Source organism: Lissotriton vulgaris, chromosome 5 (assembly GCF_964263255.1).
Source record: "Lissotriton vulgaris chromosome 5, aLisVul1.2, whole genome shotgun sequence".
NCBI classification, from domain to species: Eukaryota; Metazoa; Chordata; class Amphibia; order Caudata; family Salamandridae; genus Lissotriton; species Lissotriton vulgaris.
Window position 1 is genome coordinate 1156055475 of NC_141693.1, and position 16840 is coordinate 1156072314.

General features: G+C 46.0%; 1 protein-coding gene across 1 annotated transcript in view; it reads left to right on the forward strand.

Annotated features, from left to right (window-relative positions):
• SLC18A2 (solute carrier family 18 member A2) overlaps nucleotides 1-16840 on the forward strand; it is a 532773-nt gene that overhangs the window by 459450 nt on the left and 56483 nt on the right. The window contains exon 13 of the mRNA XM_086922918.1: nucleotides 15864-15927. Coding sequence (XP_086779044.1) covers nucleotides 15864-15927 — 64 coding nt within the window. The remainder of the gene's footprint in view (nucleotides 1-15863; nucleotides 15928-16840) is intronic.

A 16840-nucleotide genomic window follows, 5' to 3' on the forward strand; every position in this document is an offset into this window, starting at 1 on the left:
GGAGGAGGTCTACGGAGCACCTTGCCCTCTAACCCTCGGGTTACCACTGCCGCCGCCGCTTCGCGGTTCGCAGTGAGGGGCGGTGCAGCCTGGGCGCTTGAATCGAGGCGGTGCCGGGAACCAACAAGGGCGCGTGCAGCAGGGACTCGGAACACCAGGAGTCCCTGCGGTCCACAGGTGCGCACGGACGCGCCCACAGCCAGACACGCCCCCGCCTGGCCAGATTCAAAAGGCGTGTGCTCTATGAACCGTTTGGGACACCAACAAACTTTGCCACTGACCTGGGAGCCTTGCCGGAGGAGGTCTACGGAGCACCTTGCCCTCTAACCCTCGGGTTACCACTGCCGCCGCCGCCGCGGCAGCTCACCGCACCAGCTCCGCTGGTGCGGCTTCGCGGTTCGCAGTGAGGGGCGGTGCAGCCTGGGCGCTTGAATCGAGGAGGTGCCGGGAACCAACAAGGGCGCGTGCAGCAGGAACTCGGAACACCAGGAGTCCCTGCGGTCCACAGGTGCACACGGACGTGCCCACAGCCAGACACGCCCCCCGCCTGCAACGGCCCCTATATCACGATCAGCTCATCACTCAGCGGGACGCGAGCGGGACGCCGAGCGAAGCCCGAGCAAAGGGCGGGCAGTCTGTGGCAGTCAGGGGCTTTCAGAGGCTGGGCTGGGCCACGTTTCTTTCATCCAGCCCTGGGCCCTGGTGGGTTGCGTGTCATCTCCTAAAGGCGTACCTCCTACCATGTCAACCCGTTCTGGTAAATTACTTAGGAGTGAGAGCGAAAGGGGAGGTGCTGTTGGGAGCCCAGTGATTGGAACTATGGACCGTTTCATAACCAGAGTGGCGGCGGTCATTGAAAAGGAGATTGCCATGTCCGAACGCCGTCTCTCTGAGGTCTATCTCCGTTCTAGACGCTCCTCACTGGGGGCTGTAGCCCAGGCCTTGTCACCGGCCCGTGAGCGGGTCCAATCTGTTCCCCCTGACATCCCGGAAGGCCCTGTAGATCCTCCCCAGATGGTAGAAATTGGGAAAAACATAGATAGGTTGGAACATCTGGCAGCGCTTCTACCTAGTGGCGTAGTGGAAGAGGGTGGCGCAAGTACACCTAATTCACCTGCACCCCCAAACATAGGCAAAACTCAAACATTATCACCAATTCCACCGGTTCCCAACATAGTAAACCTAGCTGGGGCGCCATCTGTGTATGACTCGAGTGGGCACAGTAAAAGGGCCAAAAATAAAAGGGCAGCCAGCTCTAGTAAGGGTAGGCTGGTGAGACAAGCCGCGCTTTACAAGCGACCGAGGAAGCCTCTTGGGCTGGGTGGGAAGGACGTAAAGGGGTCGGACCCAGTTGATAAGGGTGTGGTGGAGGGGGGTTCTGTGGACACACACACGGGTAATAATAATTGTTCGTCCCCTAGTAGTAGTGCTGTAAATGTCTCCGCATTTATTGACCCCAAGATCATTGACAACATTATGGAGAGGGTAAACAGTCTCTTGATGCCCCTGTTGACCCAGGTTAAGGGTTTGGGGGCTAGAATAGACAAACTAGAGCAATCTACCCTCGACGGCTTTTTCTCACTTAAATCTACAATTAAACAGCATAAAAGAGTGAGTGAGAACCAGGCCTTGGGACTAAAGGGGAGTGTGCCCCCAGTAGCTTCCTTGCCACTACAAACGGATTCTAATCCTCCAACTAGGGCAAATAAGGTAGATACTAGCAAAGCGCAAGCACCAGTACCTGTAATTCCTCCCCCGCCAAAAGTAGGGCCCCAACACAAGGGAACGGTAACATCCTCTGAGGTTGCCAAAAGTACACCAAAACTAACACCCCAATTGCAGCCCCCGATAAGTAGAGGGGCGGTAAAGGTTAGCCAAACCCCTGGTACACAAGACAAAGGAAAGGGAGCAGCGACGGAGATGGTCGCCAAAACTGCCCCTCAACCTGTAGTCCCAGTTGCTACCACAGTGGCCCCCCGCAAATCCCCACGGCGGAGTCCCCCCATAAATCTCCCACCAGATTGTCACCCTTTTGTTGCCGTACTAGTAAACGTTCCCCCACTGAAGGAAGACCAGTTGGAGGATCACCAGGCCCTCAAAAATAAGTGTATCCACTGGCTAAAGTTAAACAAGCCAATCCCGAGTGGTGTGGATTGGCTAATTCTAAGTGTTCGCAGAGTTGGGTGGGTAGACCGAGGAAAAAAAACACAGGAGGTGGATTGTATAATAATAAACTTTCAAGATCCCAGAGTGGTGAGCTCCATCTGTGGCCCCATAAAAAATATGGATGCGGTAGGGGTCAAAGTAGTGGATCTAACCTTTTTTTACCCCAGGCCAATTGTTATGTCGCCCTGGGTGGGCCCTAGCACATTTGGCTTAGGCCAAAACTGGGACCCATGTTGGGTTGGGGGTCCTGGGTACAACGGGTTGAACCCCCTGTGGGGGCCAGGGAGATGTTGACTGGAGGGGGGTGATACGAGGGAAATAGCAGTTTCTGATTTGGTAACTGGCAATAAAATAGGGTTAATGACAGCACCACCAACCCGAATATTTTCACCGATAAGTACAGGCGACAGTGGGATGGTAGACTCTCTGCCCATTGCTTTGGACTGTAATTTGCCTGTTCCCCCTGTGAGGCCTGCGGACAGTAGTGTTCTCGCGGTCAGCGACACATCAGCTGTGGCGGACCGTGTTTTCAAGGTTTTCAGCTGGAATGTCGCAGGGATCGCGAGAAAGTTGGCCCTCCCAGACTGGAATGCCTTGGTTGATGAGCACGCTATATGCATCTTTCAGGAGACCTGGAGTTTGGAGCCGGTACATAGGGTGGGATTCTCCTCCTACTTCGTGCCTGCACTAATCTCGGAATCAGGGAGGGGTCGCCCTTCGGGTGGCCTGCTCATATGGGTGGCAGCTTCCCTAGACTGTAGAATAGAGGAGTCTCAGACAGGCTGTCCAGACATTCAAAATATTATTCTAAGAGATTCCAGGGGTCGAACAATATTGAATATTTATAACGTGTACGCCAGAGGGACTAAGGGCGGGAGGAAGTCCACTCTAGTATCTCTTCTGGAGAGCCTTCTGAGCACAACTTCACACAAGATGTGTACCCTGGTCGCGGGAGACATGAACTGTACGTTCGAGCCTCTGGGCTCGGATGTTGCCTTAGACCAGGATGAGGAGGACGCCAAGATAGGGATCCAGCCCTGGAAATTCCACCCATTAGGAGATGGTCAGAGGTGGCGTTGCAGTTATACACCCTGAGTATCGAACTAAATCTAAGGGCAGTGAATGGGAGGACAAATTCAGATGGGGGGGGGGCTCATACTTATAATAGACCAGGACACACTTCTAGAATTGACTATATCTTATTAGATATATGTCTGTGGAGCCAGGTGAGGGACATGGTTGTGGTCCCGACGGTCGAAAGTGATCACAACCCACTTTCCTTGACCATGGCCCAGTGGTGGAGTTTTTCTAAGAAGGGTCCCATTAACCCCACATCAGCTCTCCCTGACGAGTCGGTACTCTCACTCTGTGGAAGGCGTCTAAAATGGGCAAAATTGGTCCTCTCGGAGGAAAAGGTTGGAGAAATATCAACCCTTTTAGACCAAGCACTGTTAAACCTGGGGTCACTCCCGGAAGGGGTGGGTAGGGATTGCGGGGTCTTTGTCTCCCTAACAGAGGCTCTAACAAATGTGTTTACCATCCCCCCGAGTAAGGTAGGGAAGAAAGGAGGTGTAAAGCAAGGTAACGGATGGTACACACAAATATGTAGGGTACACAAATCAAGACTTGTAGAGGCAGTGAAACTCAAATCCCACACTGATATATTGGAAGCAAGGAAGGCTTATAATAGATCTCTTAAATTTGCTAAGAAGGAGTGGGAAGAGAAATTTTGGGAGGACCTACTTCTGGCCAGCAAAATTAAAGACTCAAGGGGGTTTTGGAACCTTGTAGGCTCCCGGAACAGGCCCGATGAAGCTATGAGACCCTGTAATATCCCCCCACAAAGCTGGGTAAAACACTTCGGGGCTTTATACCTCCCGGCAGATGGGGCACTAAATGTCAGGGTGCTCCCCCCATTAGTATCTGAACCTCACGGCTACAATCTCTTTACAGCTCTAGAGATTGAAAAGGTAATTGGGTGGGTAGCCCCCCGGAAAGCAGCAGGCCCAGATGGCTTACCGGGGGATCTCATGCGGGCATATCCAGTGGCATGGGGAAGGGTTATTGCAGCACTCCTAAATGATATTATGAAGGGGGGGGCAGTGCCCGATTCCTGGAAAGGGGCGGTGGTGGTCCCAATTTATAAAAAAGGATGTAGAGAAATTCCGGGAAACTATCGGCCCATAAGTCTTATTGACTCCACCCAAAAGATAGCAGGCAAAGCTATACTTGGTAGGATTCTTCATTGGGTGGAGGAAAATAAAATACTATCAGACTTCCAGGCAGGGTTCCGGGCAGGAACAGGGACGATAGAGCAGGTGTTTAGGCTAGCACTCCTTGGCTGGAAGGTGGTGGAGCTAGGCAAGGGCAGTCTATACTTGGCTTTTATAGATCTGAGGACTGCCTTTGACCTAGTTCCTCGGGAGGAGTTATGGAGGGTGCTTTATGGGCCTGGACTGCCTCCTTACATCTTGTCCCTCCTTATTAGCCTTCACGCCAATACCTTTGCTCAGGTTCGCTGGGGGAGAAACGGAGAGTTAACTGAGAAAATCCCAGTGTCTAGGGGTGTGGGACAGGGATGCGTCCTAGCGCCCACCCTTTTTTCACTATACGTTAATGGGGTGGTGGAATATCTCCAGAAAGAACCAGCCGACGCTCCCTGTCTCGGGGGAGTGCGGATTCCAACCCTACTTTTTGCGGACGATACGCTCTTGATTTCCAAGACTCCGCAAGGCCTCCAGAAGATGCTAACCCGTTTCCAGAACTTTTGCGTTTCAAGGGGCTTGGTAATCAACGTGGATAAAACCAAGTTTTTAATTCTAAACCCTCCAAGGAAACTGGGCCGCCCACCTATTCTCAACTCTGTTCCCTTGGAGAAAATATCCGAATTTGATTACCTTGGAATACGGATTACGGATAGCATGAACTGGTCACCTCACATTGCCAAGATGGTCTTGAACCACAAGAGAGTAAGAGGTGCCCTGCTGAGGGAATTCCGGGCATCACTGAGGAGGTCGCTTGCCCCAGCAATTGACATTTACAAGGCTAAGGGAGTACCATCAGCCTTGTATGGGGCAGAGCTGTGGGGGCATTGCTGCCTAGATTCCCTGGCAACAGCAGAGAGCAAGCTTTTGAAATCTTTAATCGCCCTCCCTCCGAGCACTCCAACAGTGCCTGTGCTGTTGGACACAGGCTGTAAGAATATCAAAGACCAAGCCCGGCTTCGTCCGCTCCTTCTATGGGCACGTATCTGGAGGGGTGAAGAGCTAAAATCATATGCTGAAGGGTTGGCTGAGATAATGAGCCTGGGCGGTTGGGCGAAGATTAAGTGGTTGAGAGACACCAAAAAGCTTTTGGAGGAACTTGGGCTGGGGGACTGTTGGTCATCAAGAACGGCTCCACCAAAAGATGTTCTGAAAAAATTATACTGGAACTGGGTTGCGGATCAGCTAGTTATAAATTCTAGTCATTGTAAATCTACAGTTGCCTTTTTAACAATAAAAGATGTAGTAGTTTACGAACCTTACCTGGACCTAATTACCCTTCCAGCTGATCGAGCACTGTATTTTAAATTCAGAGTGGGCTCCCTTCCAAATCGGGCCCTGGTGTCAAAGTGGAAATCAGGTGCCCACACGTCACCCTTTTGTGCCCGTTGTACCACTAGGACAGAGTCTATACCGCATATCCTGTTCGAATGTCCGGACTATGCTAAACCCAAGAGTTTTTTGCTCAAACCCCTTTGTTGCAATATGGGTACGCGTAGTTATCTGGTAGCCCTTCGCATCCTAATGACGGACACTTTCCCCCCCCCCCCCATTGTTTGTGGTGTAGCCAAATTTTTAAAGCATTTCTGGCTGATTCGTTGCAGGAGATTGTCAATAGCGGTTTAATTCGTTTTTTTAGCTAATTTATTCTGGCATCATATGGCTTTTTATCTTTCTTAAATGTACATTCAGTATTGCTTCTTAAAAATGTTTTTTCTAGTTTTGTAAATGCTGTATTCTGTGTACGCTTTCAAGATATCTTGCATATCGAATAAAAGCTTCAACCAACCATATTAATTATTTTGACATCTTATTAATATTTAGCCATATTTATTTTGAGAATAAATTAAGTTGTAAAATGGTATATTTTCACGTTTATTCAACTCTTGGACATGCACTCATACTGGATGCCTGTCATGTTTTAGCAAATTAAGCAGCCACGTATAACAAAAGACCCCACTCACAGTTAATATAGGCCTGTACTTAAGGAAATATAATCCTGTTTTTTTAACTGTCCATGCTGTCTATCGCTCAGCTGTTGCCTGGAATTCATGAAAGACAACATGGAGAGTCTCTTATAGGAAGCACCATTTTCAGTATTTTTCAGCTTTTAAAAATAAATACGGACAGGAAACACATTGTTTTCTGTCTGTATTTATCTATAAAGATTAAAAAACTGAAGTCTTACTCATAATTCAGCTGCAGAATCTGCTCCACCTTTTTACAGTCCTTGATCCTTAGATAAGTAGTGGCTGGGACTATCCCAGAAATTATTTGATCTGTTCCAAATTAAGAACATTATTTGTTTTAGACAAATTCAACTTATATCCAGAGCCAACCCCAAAACCCTTGGCCTCAATTGAGATTTGGTTAACAGCTTGGATAGGATCTGATGAGTATATCGCTACATCATCAGGATAAGCATACATTTTTATTTCCACCCCATTTAGTACAACCAGGTGAATTAGACAGTTCTTAATAAATAACCTTAGATAGGGTTCTATATAAAGAGCATATAACAGAGGAGAAAGCAGAAACCCCCTGTGAGTACCCCTACATATGCAAAATAGAGGAGAGCAGTGCCTATTAAGAAGAAACCTAGCCACTGGGCTTCTATAAATTGTTATTGTTACTTTAGCTTATATAGCGCCATCTCACCTACAGGTCTCAAGGCGCTTATGACCAAAGGAGCAGCCAGGAAATCTCACGCAGAAAGAAGGGAAAGAGTAATAGATGATATAGATCCAAAGGCTTCTCTAAACAAAAGAGTTTTTAGCTGTTTCCTAAAGCATAGGAGGCTAGTCTCTTTCCGAAGATAGTCTGGCAGCTTATTCCACAACAGTGGAGTCTGTATGGAAAAGGCTCTTCCACCCTTAGGGGCTCATTATGATTGCGGATTTTCCGCATCCTCCGGGCCGGTGGAAGCCACCGCCGGCCCGGAGGATGCGGAAAATCCGCAGCGGACCTACCAAAGACCCACCGCCACATTAGGATGGCTGGTGGGTCCTGGTTTCCGTCCGCAGCTTTTCCTCCGCGGTTGGCTTACAACCGCGGTGGAAAAGCACTAATCTGGTGACGGTGTCTCTCAGACACCGTCCGCCAGATTAGTATTTGCCTGCAAACATGCTTTTCCGCGGCGGCTTTTCCGCCGTGGAAAAGCATGTGTAACTTCACTGTGGGGGCCCGTTGCGGGCCCCCTAGGTGAAGGTGGGGTAGGGGGTGCACATGGGGGGTACCTATGGTACCCCCTGCATTTGTATGCAGAAAGCGGCAGGCACCGCGCGGTGCCTGCCTCTTTCTGCATGCAAATGCAATGCGTGCATTTTTAACATTGCCGCGGGTGCAGCTTGAAGCCGCACCCGCCGCAATGTTAAAAATAGAGGATGTGACCGCCACCCTGGCGGTCACATCCTAATCGCACAGGAGGGGACTCCGCAGCCCAAGCGGACGTCCCCTCCTCCTCAATGATCGCGGACGAACGCAAGTCCGTCCGCAATCATAATCGGCCCCTTAGTTGCCATTTTAAAACGGGGGCAGGCCAACAGCTGGGCGTCGGATGATCTAAGAGTCTGTTTAGGCAGATATGGTGTCAGGCGTTCCTTAATATAGGCAGGCGCCTGTCCATAAAGCGTCTTATGTGCAATGCACAGACTCTTAAACTCCACCCTCTGTTTCACCGGGAGCCAGTGGAGTTTTAGCAATAACGGTGAAGCATGAGAGCATCTAGGAAGCCTAAAAATTAGACGCGCAGCATCATTTAAGACAACTTGCAGTCTGTGTGTCAGATTTTTTGGCAAACCCAAGTAGAGGGCGTTGCCATAGTCCAGCCAGGCGTGATATAATGGTGGTAGAGACCACCGTACGGAGCATGGATTGGGATAGGAGGGGAACTAGCCTACGCAGCTGCCTAATTAGGCCAATACATGTGCCCACGACGGTTGAGATCTGAGCCGTCATTGACAATTCCTGGTCAATTTTTATGCCAAGGCTTTTCACACTTGGCACTGGCAGCGGTGCGGATCCAAGATCTTGGGGCCAGAACAGATCCCAAGGTGATATGCCCATAGATACCACAAGAACCTCTGTCTTTTCAGGGTTGATTTTCAGCCAATTGGCCATCATCCACCCCACTGTAAACTTGAGACCCTCTTGCACATATCCATGTGCTCCAGATGAGTTCTCAATGCTAAATAACAGCTGGGTGTCGTCAGCATAGTTAAAAACACGACAACCCATAAGTACCAGAGATTCGATTAGAGGTTGGCTTTAAACCCTATGTAAAAACCTTTCACCAATAACCATGGCCTGCACTGTCGACCAGAGATAGTGCAATCATTACAACCCTGCTATCCAGTACCTCAATGTTTAATTTCAACATGGATATAGTCCATTATATACAATTAAAAAGGGTGCAGACAGCACAGTGATATATATATATATATATATATATATATATATATATATATATATATATATATATATATATATATACATACACACACACACACACACACATCAGGGATGTCCTATATAGTTCTCTCTATACAGAAATAGTAGGGTATGAGTTCATTAATTGCTGTTCACCGCGACGGCCACATGATGCACTGGCTTTGATTGACGCCATGCCAACTAAACAATTGAACCTGAGCTGGCCAATACTCCAGCGGTTTGGCACAACGCTCAGAGAGGCCCGACAACAATGCAGCCTCATCAGTGACTTTTCTGACAGCTGCTGATCAAAAGGAGCACGCAGAAAAAAACATTCAAGCAGATGATAGCAACAATAGCAGAAGCGAGGGGGCAGGTATGCACTCACAGAAGGCTCAGCCTGCCTCCATGTTTTTACCCTAAAAACACTAAGGGTGGGTGCCTCTATGCGGAGTACCACGGGAGGGTGAAGGGGCCGGCTAACTCCGCTCCGCCACAGAGTCAGAGTTTTGCCTAAACTCCGAATTCCAATGGAATGTGGAGTAGGCCAAACTCCAGAAACTCCCCTGGCGGAGCGGAGTTACCAGCCCGGGGTTAAAAAGCACTCCTTTTTTTCGCTTGTAGGCAAACTGCATCAGAATGGAGTTTCACCAAATACTTAAAACTCGGAGAAGATAAGCTGAAAAGGATTTGCTATTGAGGAGATGAACGTAGCGGGAGAAGTCATGAAGTCAATCTGTCTGGCAATGCATAACCTCGTTATTGTTAAGACTGGATCCAGACCCTAAACCTTACCAGAAGAGACATCAAACAAGGTCTTCTTCAGCAAGTTAACAGCCACGATAGCAAGGAGTGTGCACATCTGCTCTGAGGTTAACCCATTTATATTCAAGCTACATAACAGCCCTAACTCCAGGCCCTCTTCTTTGAAAAGAAAAAGCAAGCATGGCCTCAGAACAGATGTATAGCCAACAATAAGCAAACTTGCTGCTCAATCAATCAATTAATTCTGGCTTAAACAAATTAGCATTTTTGAGAAAGGGCAACAGTCATGGGCAAGGGAATTTATGTGGAACAGACATTGGCTTGGAAGTCAGTTGCTGGGTTACTTATCTGCTTAAATGGCCATGATAGGTTTTTGCCCTAACAGGCATCTGATTCTTAAAAAAAAACATAACCATGCATGGCGCTCGGGTTAGAGAGACCTGTGGTGGCAATGGCTTTAATTCAATCAAAATCGGACTATCCTTTAGGGTGCCCCAAGGCCCTCACTTATGAAAACTGTTTATGAGTACACATAGTCCTGCTTTACCTACTTTAATTGGACAAATGTAAGATCTGACACATACGTCTGCCAGTGATCACCACATCCCCACTTACGTGGACTTTGCTGTGGCACGACAGACAGACATCAGGAAGTGTTCCTTCTTTCTTCCAACCCTAAAAAAACAGTAGTTTTCAGACTGCGATTCATGACAGTAGACAGTAGTTTTCAGACTGCGATTCATGACATGACAGTAGACAGGTGAACTTTAGGACCCTGGAACAAATAGTCAAGTCTGCTCATCCTGGACACTCAACATCCGTTTTGTGACATAAGAGCTCAGGAGAAGAAGGAGGTAAAAGAACACTTTTGGACAGGACAGTGTAAAGGAAGCACGTGGGGGAGAGACAAGATGCCCTCGATTTAGACTCCACATTTAATCAGGGGCTAAATAGAATAAAGCAGTGGTTCTTAACCTGCGGTCTTTGGACACCTAAGAGTCTGCAGCACCTACTCAGGGGGTCTGCAATCGCTTAGAAAATTAAACAATATTAGCAGATGAAAAAAGTACATATACAGAAAAAGTCAAAGTGACATTTTTGAAACCTTTGTAAGTTTGAAGCCAAAACCGAATCTAGTATGGATGCCTGGTGGTCTCAATTGAAGCACTGGTATGTGCTAACAAGAAGAGAGTGCCATAGGAGCCAAAAATGAGAAAGTGATATGCTAGATCTTAGTATATCACTTCGTCTTTTAAAGAGAAAACACAACTTTGAAAAGCTTCATCCTTCCCAATAAAAATGTAGATTTTAGCATTTTGTTTGATTGTGAATTAAATTAGAATATTCCACAGTTTGTGTATTTTGTTTGATGCCTACTTGTTTTTGTATTATTTGTTTGAGGTTCAAATAATAGATATTGCTTAGTTAGGGGTCCCCTGCTTCCAGCAGAGATTCAGTGGGGATCAGTGGCGGCTGCCTCATAACATGGGTGGTGAAGAGTGGAAATGGATTAACATTATTTTTTTTTAAACGTACTTTTCCTTTGCCACCACGCCTCCGCCGCCTCTCCTCCATCCTCTTCAGATCTGCTACAGCACCGGAAGCACTCATGCTTTTGGGGTCTCCCAGCCAATCACGGCGCTGCAGAAGCAGCATCCTGATTGGCCTGAGAGTCCTCTTTGGACACGCAGGCAGTGCCTGGGAGACTGGGCATGTTCTCCACGGGATATGCAACACAGACCAATGGAAAACACGCCATGTGCGCATGATGGTTTGGACGGCCCCAGAGGGCTGGCCAAACAGTCATGAGCACTTAGAGGAGTGAAAACTACTCCTCACTCTCTTTGGCATCACAGAGCTTGGCCCCACCACCACCTGGTTCCGAGTGCCCCATAAATTTTTTTAATTATAATAAAATTCTGTTATTATCATTTTCTTTTTCTTTTGTGCTCTGCTTAGATAGCAGTGGGGTGACACTCCTCCACCTTAGCGGAGGAGCTGCCACTAGTGGGGGGGGGGGTCTACAGAAGTCAAAATGTTAAGAATTTTTGGCATAGATTCATTAGCAACTTGTGGCCGACCTCTTTCTTGTGATTGTACCTTCACTGCTGCAATATGCTGCACTTTCTGACCCACTCTGAAGGGTACTATAGCCCAAGCAACAGTCCGGTACCGACCAGGCTACTGTCTTTAAGATCTGAATAGAGGGATTCCAAGGGTGCTGAAGACATGGTCAATGGGTTTGTGCACCCACTGCCTGTATATATTTTTTACAGGGTTAGGATGATTCTTTAAAGAGGAAGTGTCCTGTTCTGAGAGCATAAATTGAAGGTTGTAGGGCGAGATGAAATCTGTGATCTGTTCCTAAATTAACCTGTGCATATCCCTGGATAGCTTGGCACAAAAAGCAGTCAGGCTTAACTTAGAGGCAACGTGTAAAGCATTTATGCAGTAGACAAACAGTAATAAAGTGATAACACATCGGAAAACTCCCACACTGATTTAGAAAAACAGTAGATTTAAACAAATGACTGGACACCAAAATGGCAAAAATCCCATCAATATAAATAGTTATGAATTTTTTAAGTTTTTAGTAAAAACGAGTGCTTATGAGATCAGTGTGCCAACTGTGGACATCTTGTCACGTGAGACTGGGTCAAAGGTGAAAAATATGGCCCACTGCATGAAGCGTGGTTCGAATTCAAGAAATGGATTGGGCCTGGTCAGCTCTTACCCATTCGGCCGCAGGAGGTGTCTGAATAGGGATCGTAGTCATCGGACAGCCTTGGGTCTAAGCCGCAGTGAAGATTTTGCACTTAGTCTCAGAAATAGAAGTTGAAAATCTCCCACAGAGGGCTTTATCCAAGGACAGTTTCACGAGGCCCAATGCCCCTTTGGAGAAGGAAAGCTGAAATGGATTTGCTGTTGAGGAGGTGAATGTAGCAGGAGAAGTTACAAAGCCAATCTGATTGACGATGCATCTCAGGTAGAGGGGCGAGCAGGTTGGTCCCAGTATCCTCCTGGTTCTCAAAACATGTGCGAATTTAGGTCACCTTCAGCACCCCTTTCAAGGGCCCAGAACTAGTGGGGCGCCAACTGGAGGGTCAAGACTTACTCAGGCTAGGTCCAGGTGTGAGTTCAAGATCGAGGAAGCATTTTATGTCCCTGTTGCTCTGAACAGGAGGCCAGCTAACTAGCAGTTGTGTGTCACTCTGGAGGTCCTAGAACAGATGATGATCCAGGCATTGTACCCAGGCAGAAGGGGGCAGGACAACAGGGTAGCAATTCATAGCAGCAGTCCAGCAGAATGGCAGTCATCCTAACAGCACAGCAGTCCTCCTTCAAGGCAGAGTATCCACAGGTCCAGAAGTGTACTGAACAGTGGGTCTTAATGTCTTATTTTTATAACCTGCGGCCCTTCCTCTGGAAGGTGGGAGAAGCTTCTAGAAAGCTTATTTGAAGTGCATTGAATTTCCTGACTCTCCTGCCCTGGCTCATGGCTGGCAGCAGTGACAATGGGGTTGTTAGGCCCTTTGCGTTAAGTGCACAAGCAATTGAGTTGCAAGTGGGGCTGTGCCCAGTTCTGCCCCTCCACCTACCAGCAGATGGCCAAATGAAGCAGACCCAGTCCCTCTATTGTGTGACTATCTTGGAAGAATTCATAAAGTTTAACTGTCAGCTACACCCAGTCATGTGACAGAAGACAGGTTGCAGGCACAAAGCGCTATGATCAGAAAAATGCCAAATTTATAAAAGTGGAATTGTCATGAAAAACCCACCTTTACCATTAAAGAGGGTTTATAATTACAATTTCATAGCTACTAAACATGATATGGCTACCTCCTCCTAATTGTAAACGATAGCTTATTAGATGCAATAAGGAATCTCCAATGTTATGCTAAGGGAAGGGTAAACCTCACAGTAGTGAAAAACGAGTTTAGGTGTTTTCACTATGAGTACATGCAAAACATAAGAGTACATGTCCGACCTTTCAAATACACACACCAAGCCTTATAGGCTACCTACAGCCTACCTTAAGGGTGATTTTTTATGTAATAAAAAGAATGTTTAAGACTTGGCACGGGGGTGTTTAATGCCAAGTCCACATGGCAGTTTAAAACTGAATTCAGGCTAAAAAGGCAGGCCTGGGATATGTTTTAAGGTGCTACTTAAGTGGGTGGCACAATAAGTGCTGCAAGCTTACTGGTAGCATTTAATTTACCGCCCCTGGGTAGATGGTATACTACTCTACAAGGGACTTATAAGTAAATTAAATATGACAAGTAGGTGTATGGAAATCAAATGATGTTTAGGGGAGTGACCACATGCTTTTTAGTACTGGTTAGCAGTGGTAAAGTGCTTAGAGTCCGAAGATCAGCAAAAACAAATTTCAGCACAAAAATGAAGGTAAGGAGGCAAAAGGTTTAGGGGAAGACAAGCCTAAGGCTGACAGGCATTACATGCACCCTATATGTGGCCTAGACTCTTACATGGAGGACATTTTTGGGATATTTACATCAGACTAAAGAGAGACAGTTTTCTAGCACACTCTCCGAACTCACATATTTCAAAGTGCTCGAAAATGCAATAAGGAAAACAAAATACAGCTAAATAAAACATTTGCCAAGGATCACACAATTTGGTCAAGCAGGGAAAGCGGGAAAAATCCAGGGGTTTCTAATTTCATGTTGTGCCATTCAGCCACTAGATGGGTATCTCTTTACCTCTGCTGTTTTAACAAAAGGGGATCTGGATTAAACCCAGATCTTTTGACTGGGTGTGAGTGTTTGATTGATTCAGATGCTCCGTCCATCACCATCCCTTTTGTACCGCTTTTGGCCACCATAAGTTTGGCAGGGTATGCTCAGACGTGAGTCCCTTGCTCGCTTTGCCACTGGATTCAAGCAAGCCGGGCTGAAGACGGCTGGAATGCCAGAAACCAGTCCTCGGAAGCTTGTTTGTGGTCCAGGGACGACATGGCTTGGCAGTTCGGGCTGGACTGTTCCAATGAGGCACAGGGCCAGACTGATTTGCATATAGCCATGTCTGAACTGGGGTGGCAGAGTGGGCTAAAGAACGGTGATGGATTAAACCCAGATCTTTTGACTGGGTGTGAGTGTTTGATTGATTCAGATGCTCCGTCCATCACCACCCCCTTTTGTACCACTCTTGTTTATAAAGGTCAGAGACCGATCAGCGCAGCAGTTGAAGAGAAAGCAGCCTCCTCGTCACTGGAAGTACAGGGGGATTGCGCTTGAGAAACTCGTGGATGCCTAGACCTCCATCACGGTTTACAGCTATTTGTAGACAGTAGATTTGGGGAGAAAGCACACCTGCCTAGCATCGACCGTGCTCACTAGATTCTTGGGCTGATTAATAATGCGTTACTGAATTTGAACTTCAACTTGGGCACCTGCTTTATTTATATCTGTAAGTGCTTCCTGCTGAGGTTTAATTTTTGTGACAGGAGCCTCGTTGCCTAATTGTAACTATTCTCTGACCCTACTTCGAGGGTCAGAGCAGGGTCAGAGAATAGTTGCAAGTAGGCAACGAGGCACCGCTCAGGAAGCACTTACAGGGTTACAGCAGGTGCCCACGTTGAAGTTAATTTCTTTGTAACCCTTTTGTAAATGGTAAAAAAGACATTAGTTTCAACTTGGGCACCTGCTGTAACCCTGTAATGTTAATGGTTATTTGTTAAGCGCACTTACAAGTGCTTCCTGAACAAAATTTGTCCCGCTTGCGGATTTTGCCGCGGATCGCGAAATTGCAGAAAATATGCAAATTCCGCGAGCTGAACACATTTTTGGCCCATACCTAGCAAGCAGTTGAGGAATCCCATACCCTTGACAGCCCGATGAGGCAGGCAGTTTTAAAATGACTAGTGTGGCCACCTCGCTCCAAACCATTAGAGACACTGTTGCCAGTACTGAAATTTCAACCTCCAAATCATTGAGCTCAGATGTTTTAGTCTAATTAGTTCAGTGGAAGCAAAACAAGACTACAACACCCAGAATGCATTAGGGTATCACAATAAAGATCAGGACTGGAAACAATGTCCATTAATGAACTGAAGGGAGGTGATCACCATAAAAATTACACTGCAGGGCTTCTGCACAGTAACCATATCCCTGGGATGCCTTACTGCTAAAGTATAGATCTGTAATCAAAAACGCATCTCTGTATTGTCTGGTATTTTATTTATGTTTTCTTTGTTTTTATATCGTTGATATGATGCAGGTACCATTTGCCAAAAACATCTACGGGCTGATAGTTCCAAATTTTGGCGTTGGATTTGCAATTGGTAAGTAGTAAACCATAGTGGAGCAATGTTCTACCAATTAAAACTGACACAATTGTCCTATGGACCTTCAGACATGTTGGGGCTATTTAGAAAGCTAACTTGCACTCGTGAGTCATTTCCACATGTATCCTACGCTTACACTTTTAAGAAACTTTACTACCGCAGGCTATTCACAAAATCAAAGTACAAATTCACTCAAAAGTGTAGACTTTCTTGTCTCCATTGCTTGAAAAAGGAAGTGAAGACAAACGTACGAGGTCAAGATACTACTGAAAAAAAACAGTAGTAAGCTCAGAATCACTGATGCAACAACACCTTCCCATAGAAAATAATCAAGGTAAAGATTTCAATTTGAACCTCATTAGACAATGTTAAAATACATTAATTTATTGAACATATTAAGAAGTATAATTAATTTTAATTTAATGTTAAAACCTATTTAAATAGTACATATTTATTATTTCATTGTAAAATATTTTAATAACCTTTTTTGAACTTAACAATTAATGTAACAATAACTTTTACTAAATACAATTAAACTACCATTATTAAATTCTATACATCACTTTTAATGTTTTCAATGCAAAAAAAAAATTTGTTTACTTTTGGTGGGAATTTATTGTGTAATTTAAACTTCAGAAAAATACTTTAATTAAATGTAATATGTTTACATTGATTACAGATTTAATTCAAAATTAAGTTAATAGTCCTGTAGCATGTTTTGTGTTTCATTCTACATTTAAAATGAATATGTGAGATAAAATTACATTAATATTTAACATAAAAATATTTTTACAAACCATTTCAAAGTTTATAATCTTTTTACATTTTCCCAACATTTTACCATATGGACATCTGCTACCAGACTGTGGTAAACTACAGGGAACTTTGGATGGCGAGCTGGTACGGCTAG